The 8,342-nt window shown below is 31.1% G+C and overlaps 1 protein-coding gene across 1 annotated transcript in view; it reads left to right on the forward strand.

The window, feature by feature from the left end:
* The first annotated feature begins 7,611 nt into the window (after nucleotides 1-7,611).
* LOC105619122 (sterile alpha and TIR motif-containing protein 1) overlaps nucleotides 7,612-8,342 on the forward strand; it is a 33,120-nt gene continuing 32,389 nt past the window's right edge. Inside the window, exon 1 of the mRNA XM_012200651.1 lies at nucleotides 7,612-7,704. Within this exon, the coding sequence (XP_012056041.1) occupies nucleotides 7,612-7,704 (93 nt within the window). The remainder of the gene's footprint in view (nucleotides 7,705-8,342) is intronic.

Genomic DNA, 8,342 nt, shown 5'->3' on the forward strand with positions numbered 1-8,342 from the left:
GCGTGAATATCACGATTTAACACAATATAATTTTTACGATTGATTCGTCAGTGAATAATTAGCGGATGATTTTGCCGCGTTTATATGACATAATGCGTATTTTCAATGTATTTGCATAACTGCGATTGCAATGAATTTTCCGCGTGATAGCTAGATAACAGAAAGAGAGAGAGAGAGAGAGAGAGACAGAGAAAGAAAAAGAGTGAGACTATTGAGATGAATCATTCATCTCTCGTTCTGCAACTGCCTCCTTGAGTATGTGATGGTATTCTGGAGGTGCGCGCGTTGTGACTCATCGATCTGACAACTCGTGTGATCACCTGCGCGCAGGTTGAAATTCTTATAGTTGACCTACGTTCACGAAAAAAATTCTTAAGAATCGTGAGAGGGAAAAAGAGAGAGAACGTATACTTTGTGAAATCGTGATGATTAAAAGGCTTAAAAATATAAAATAAATTTATTTAATATAAATAAATAAATTTAATATAAATAAAAATGATTTATAGCTATTTCTAATCTTACTTTATAAAGATAATGATAATATTAATAATATCACTTAAAAGTCGGTAACCACTAAGCGATATGTCCAAGCTTTCTGAAATATGATATTTAATATGATATTTAATGAGATATCTATTTAAGTACAAATGATTCTTCCAAATGCAAATATTCGAGATTAATGCGCGATGCGTTATCGCCAAGAACGGCAATTAGGGTAATCAAGTCGCTCGAAGTGGCGAAGTGATTAACGAAAAATGTAAAATCTAATGACTCACTAGATCTTTCTTGCCCGCGTCTCGCATACGCTCGCAATTTCTGCACGCTAACGAGCTTCGCGCGAAGATGATCATCTTTTTCCACGGAAGAGCCGCCGCGTTCGCCGTAAATAGCGACACGAATGAAAATATTATTCGCTTTCTCATGCTCGCGCGTCTGCCTTATCGCTGCAAAGAAAACCACGTGTGTAAGTACCCTCTGATAAGGAGTTGTGAATCATCGCAAGCCTTGCGATGAGATAGAGTTACGCGTGCGACCGGTTATGAGACTCGTTTTGTATCATTATGTCGTTGCTCAATTGTACGCGACTCGATTAGGTATCACTTATGAAATTGTACTTAAAAATATACGAAAACTATACCTTGAAAGCAAGGTAAAATATAAAGTAAAATATAAAAATAAAATATAGAAATATCGAAATAATTTATTTATATAAATAATAATAAATACATTTATAACATAATTAATACAAAATATAATTAATGATATTATTAATTATGTATATAAATCGCAACGAAATTTTCATTACCAAAAATTTTGGTTACATTGCTCAAATGATGTATTATTTCGCGAAGCGGTGTTCACAGCATTTGAGTTTAGTTGCAAGACGCGTTGCACTGGTCAATTGAAGTGTATCTCGATTTAGACGCAACGCATCTAGAGGAGCACCAGCTAGAAAGTTGATGTGGTTTTAAGTCTGCACAACATACACGTGCGTTGGTTGAATTAGGTTTTTGTAAGAGTTCCTGCCGAGCGTGTTCGAAACTAATTTATCGTTCGGATTTTACGCAGTTACTCTTCTTTCTTCAAATCCATCGTTTTTATTCATATTAATTTTTCATTTGTTTCTACATGGATTATTTATACTCTTTGTTAATCACTTATTGCGCATGCCATTTATTCCTGTGTTGTGTATAATATATTATTAGCGGGACGCGGAGAACAGAAACACAGCTGTGGTTTTCATTTGCGAAAGCAGGGAGAAAGCATATACTTTTACGACCATAAGAGCATACATGTCTACCGGTGCGATGCATCGGAGATAATTATCCGACCGAGAATGAAAATTCTCGGGGCAGTAAACGCCCCGTGCGCGGCGGTGATAAAAGGAAAACCACATCCTTGAATCTCTACAGTTATGTCCGGCATCCTAATAGAACAGGCCTGCTTGCTTGCCTGTAAGAACTTTAGATCGGCGAGAGGAGAGGTTCGATGTACTGAACGCTATGCGAAACATTCGAACCAATCGAAGCTAAGAAGCTACATTCTGATTATCTCTCTCTTTTTCTCTTTTTTAGATTCTTTAATTTTCCACTCGCTCTTCTCTCGCGGATATTTAAATTGCTATTTGATTCTATACATAGATATAGATCATTAAATCAATTCAGATAATCGAGATGTTTTGCCTACAGTTGGTCCTGACTAATTTAAAAAATAAATTTAATTTCTTTTACATTAACATTGTTACATTAACATTTGATATAAATAATTCTTGATGCAGAAAAATAATTCTTAAGGAATAATTAACTTATTTTTCAAATGTTTATAATTAATTTAATAATTTATTTAATATTTCATTCAAATTATCACAATTAAATAAATTATTATAAAATTATTTAAATTTCGAAAATTTTTAAATAAATTATTTTTTATTTATTCGACAATGAAAATGATTAATTCATTTATAAAGTAACTTTGTAAAATCATTTTTAATTTAAAAATACATACAGTTAGTCTTCAATCTTCAAGTTTCACAAAGATATTGGCGTATAGATATTTATTGATCGATGATATAAATACGAGAGATCAAAAACGGAGTACTCAATATTTCCGGAAGTGACGAATGTTCGAATTCCACTTCATAGATGAGTCGATTCTATTTCTGAAAGAGCTAATTTTGCTTTCGTTCGCTTAAGCTAAGGTATATCTTCGTTACGATTTTATCAGTATTGGAAACTGCTTTTTAGTAGACAACATCGGTTGAGTAACCGGCAATTTATGACTTCTCAGAGATCATGCTTTGACAAGAATCGTCGCATCCTTGACTCGCAAAAGTGAATCACTAGACCGAGTCGTGGTGATCGTATCACATTTGTTATTCGTCTTCCTCGAGTTCCCAAGTTCAAGGCTCCAACTTGTCTGAATTGCCAATTGTTATTGAATAGCATACAAGTCTTAATACAAGTTTCTATGAATATTTATACAAATGATAAAAAAATAACGTATCTTAAAAATAAAAATTTATTTTTTCTACTGTTATTTATTATAAAACGCAAAATGTATCACAAGTTTTACAAAAAAACAATATTTTCATCTTTTAATTAACTATCATCGTTAATACCTAATTAATAGCGCGAAATTAATTTGAATTAAAGATAAATGAATATTCTGTATGATAAATTTAACACATGTAAATTGATGTATTTATCACATATTTTAAATGCTAATTTTTTTATCCAACTTAAGAATTATAAGCAAAAGGGAGTACATAATTTTTTTAAGTTATCTTCCATGCAAAACAATTTTAAACAAATAGAAAATGTTATTCAAGAAAATTCCACAAAAAGTTGCGAAAGATTTTTGAATTGATAATAAAACGCAAAATTAACATTACGGCAACAGTTACATCATCGATGATACATCTTGCACTGACGACCCTGCTTTTATCTGTTCAATTCAGCGGCATGTAGTAGTACGATTGCAATTACATCATCAGTCGAATGAATGGACCCAACTCGTAATTCCGGCTAAGAGGAAACAGCGCCGAGAATTATTTACATGGCTTTATATGGCGAGAGATTACATGCCGCTATCGATTCAAGATGAATATCGATTACGTCGACGACGACGTAAACATATGCAAGAATAACCGAATGATAATTAGTCCGTGCGATTCCAGGTATTCGACAACAACGAAGGCATGATTAACGAAGTGCCGTGTAGTGATGCTATATCAGGAATCGTACAAGAGTCGCGTTTAAAATCTCAATACAAATTATGTCTTGATATAAACTATGATTTAAAATTTGTATAAGAAAGAGATACATGACACAAAAAAAATTAATGAAAATATGTATATCAGATCTACAAAAAGTAAGAGTAGAAAAAAGTAAGAGTAGAAATCACTGAAACTTATATTTGTATTTTTAATATTTTTAAATCAGATTGTAAAAAAACCTGTAAAAAAAATATAAATCATTAGAAAAAATAATGACATAGGAAAAGATTGACAATGAGTTAAAAAATATTACTTCATTAATTAGAAAATTTTTTTAAAAACTTCTTTTCTTTGGAAAATGAATATTATAAGTCTCACTTCCGGACTCTTTATCGAGTTTGAGAAGCGTTTGAAAGACTTCAGCGAAATCGCTGTACATTTGCCCGTATTTACACACTGAATACCTATCTCGAGAATGTCGTCATTCTATTCTCTTCCTCGGTCACAAGCATGATGAATCATTGCGCACGTATGATTCGCGGAAGGCAGTGCTTATTACATGCACCGCTATTGCGAGGATCCCCTCCATTAAACGTCGTGTTCAAGCAAATTCATGGTCTATCTAAAATGCAAATCTTACAATTGATAAATTGATTGCAACAGTGATCCAAGAGTAATAGTTACGTCATTGGCTAACGAAAAAAGGAAGTTACTCATCCAAATAATTCAAAATAAATATAAAAGAAAATTTATTATTAACTTTACATTCTCTTTTTTCTCTCTTTCTCTCTTTTTTTACCTGTATGTATAAGTATAATAATGTTAACGTAACAGAAAATTATTAAAGAAATTATAAATATATGTTTATATTGACATAAATATTTTCTCAAACTCCTAAAAAACCAAGCTTGTATGCAAATTTTTCTTTTTAATTTCATAGCCCTGTTCTTATCAATTTTCTCTATAATTTTTTCTGTAAGCAATTAAAGATGTAAAAGGTGTCTCTTGTTCGAATTTGTTGCCGATGCGATTCTTACTTCGAGTGACACCTTGCCTTTCCTTTGCGACTACTTCAATCCCTACTCTTCTTCTTCTCCTTCTTCCTTGTACAGCCAGCTGATTCCTTACCATCGTAACGATACGGCGGCGATGTCTTCCTCATTATATCGTAAGGTCGTCAGTAGACGCGTCGACTCCGTTGACAGTAAATGCGTGAATCATCGAGTCGATGATATGATATCAAGAGATCGCGACGGCAAATCGGCAGTACATCCGTGAGTTTCGCGCAGTGAACAACGTTACTTTCAGGAGACCTCTCTCGTGATTTTAGAGGTGTTGACATCTAACAGAATTTTATCATCTTTTCTCTTATTTTTAATGAAGTAATTAAATGCTTAGGAAATAATATAAATGAGAATTATACTAGTAGAGACATTAAAATAGTAACAATTGATTAATGTATAAGTGAATAATGTTTAAATATTATATAAACTCGTTTGTAAGGAAGTACAGGAAAGTGACAGTTACACAGTATGATTTATCAAGATTGACTCGACAATTAATTTTAATGTCAACAGTATTTGTAATCACGGTAGAATTAAAAAATGATAGAGTTATTTCAATAGACTTTACAAACGTGACCTCGCGTGTCGCGATAATCGCATGAAAATGTGCATTTTATCGTTGTCGATCTAAAAGAAAAAAACAAACAGAAATTCGTGAGACAGAGAGGAAAATGTATTTTCAATGCGTTTACAAGTATTCTCATGCACGCGAGTCGTCGTTTATAGCACCGGCTGCTACGTGACTTCCTCACGGAAATAAAACGAACATTTCGATTCTCTTCGATTGGAGTCTGTTCGATCCTTGTACTATAAGTCTTTTAAAATTACGTGGTCGAAATTTTACGATATTTATTACAGATAATACATATATTTATATTACAGATAATACATATATTTATAATAAAATCACAAAATTGCGAAAAATAATAAATACTTAATAATAATACTATTGTTTACCTGTTATTTTTAACAATGAATATTAAATGAAATAATGTAATTAGTTGAAAATAATTTATAGAAATTATTATTAATAATTTATAATAATTTATTTTATAATCTATGAAATCAATTTTAGCTTCTATGAAATCAAGAATATTATTAATATTTTTGCTCATATTTTCATTGCATTTGCATTCTCTTTAATTTAGCAATCAATAGAATCGATTATAAAGAATTTAATAATTGCTCTTAAGCTCTTGCTGATAATATACTTTGTAACATAATTTTCTATTTATTTTTCTCCGAAAGAATTTAGAAGTGCGTATTAATTTAGAATAACATATTATTTTTACGTTATTTAGTATAATTTGATAAATTTCATCTCGACATTGGTACTGTATACTATTACACGGGAATTTGCTCACGGTAATTATAGATTAGTTCTTCGAAGCACTTGAGAAAACGTTTGGTACGCGTGTTTGCAGTTTGCTCGCATTGCGGGAATTCTTTATTCGCGTAAATAAGCCGATGTATTTAAACAGCTGTCGTGACGAATTATTGTTGCGCTAAAACCTAAATATCGAACTGTATAATGATACTCAAAAAAGAATGATGGTAACTATAAAGGTGACAACTGTGCAAGTTTTGTCCACAATACGTGGAATTAATGGCATAAATATAAATAAGTGGCATAAATATAAATAAGTGGCATAAATATATTGAATAAATTATTGTATAATTGTAATAACTCTAAAACAGTTTACTCATTTATGTGCTGTGTGTGTTAATTCTACATATGAAATGACACTTGTATAGTCGTCACCTTTATAAAGTTTGTATGGTACAAAGTAACTACAAAGTATGTAGTGTTTTTTCTCTAAGTGTATGGAGTTATTTCCAATTCAAAAATTTTTAATTCTGAAAAAACATTCCAATATAAATTATTAATTTCTTATCAGACTATTTTGTTTCTTTTTACATTGTGTTTTTTTATAGCTTATGCAGAAATAGATTTCCTTGAATTTATAGAATGTTATTCTTCAGAGATTAGTCACATATTACTCAAACACGGAACTAGTTCACAATAACATTCTTATCGATGGTCTTTTCTCGCGCTTCGATAAAGTCATATCGCTTCAAAAGTTCAATCGAACGCATTCCCGCAATTTTTGGCTTTGGTCCGACAAAGATTCCGAGAAATTACAAATATTCGAGTCGAGCTAAATCGATAACGCGTCTTATAGGACATCTTATCACGTTCTTAAATTATAGTGCAAAGATCATTCTATATGTTGATCTTGTGCCGTGGGAAACTTGCCTGATATCATTTCTTTGCAATTCATTTCAGTGCCATTCGATATTTATAGAACGCGACAAGATGAAGTGTCAATTAATTATACATTCCATTAAAAATTAAGACAGACTGGAGATACATACACATATACATTTGATATCAATTTTATGTACATTTGAGATAGATTTATGTAACAGATTTATATTTCAATTTCTTTTTCTAATTTTTCTTTATTTCTTGTTTACTTTATTATTGTATAGTTATTCGAATTATTTCATTTTACTTTGCAACTCTTTCTTATTTTAATTTGTGTGCTTTCCTTTATTTTCTTCTATCATAATTTTTAGTTTAATAATAATTAAAAGAGAAAATCAAACGCGATTAAACAAGTCTGAATGTGGATTAGGTATTTAAATATGATAAAATATATAAATATAAATGTACCTATACAAGTAAACTTATTCAGGTTTGACACGAGAATAAACATCAACAATCGTGAGCATCTGCGTGAGGACATTGAAGAGTGTGACGTGAACTTTCTCGGGTGTTATATTCCATAGAGAAAGAACTGAGAGTGTTCGTTGTGTATGATTTTATGAATGAGCGTCGATAGAGGATTAAACATGCTACACAAGCATGGAAGCAGATCACATGGCGCTGTGTATAAAGGCAGAGGCGCTTTTCTAAAATCCGTAAGTTGCCAAGCAAGCTTATTGTATCTCGCACTTTTATTATCCGATATATTCATCAGCCGAGATTTTTTCAAGTGAAAGCTGACAAGTTCTACGACATATACATAGAATGGACTGAGCATTGCCAAACACCTGCTATAGAATGAGAGGTAATTCATAAGAAATCTATTTTATCTCTTGCTAGCATTTTATTGACGAGTTTGTCTGTTACTAGAATTAATTTTTTGCCAACAATTGGAAACTTTAAAGATACCATCGATATTTTAATTGTGAATTTTGATAAATAAATTTAAATCTATAAATATAAATAAAATTTAACCGAATTTGTATGATGAAATAGAAATGGTTAAAGCCTAGCTTTGACAAGTATATCAGAATTTTTTAAATTTTATAAAATACAGAACAATGTAAAATTTTTGTTTCTCGAAGGTCTCCTTTGTTGATGTAAGAGTTAAAATTCATGTTAATCCGGCGGATCTATGGAGAATTAAATCACAATTCTTAATGAGATGCTAATCAGAGATACAAAATAGGCTTATATATATATATATATATATATATATATATATATATATATCTACTATAGTATAGTAGTACGCGCTATTAGTACTATTGTACGGTACTAACCTAATTTACTT

Source organism: Atta cephalotes, assembly GCF_000143395.1.
Source record: "Atta cephalotes unplaced genomic scaffold scaffold00019, whole genome shotgun sequence".
Lineage (NCBI taxonomy): Eukaryota > Metazoa > Arthropoda > Insecta > Hymenoptera > Formicidae > Atta > Atta cephalotes.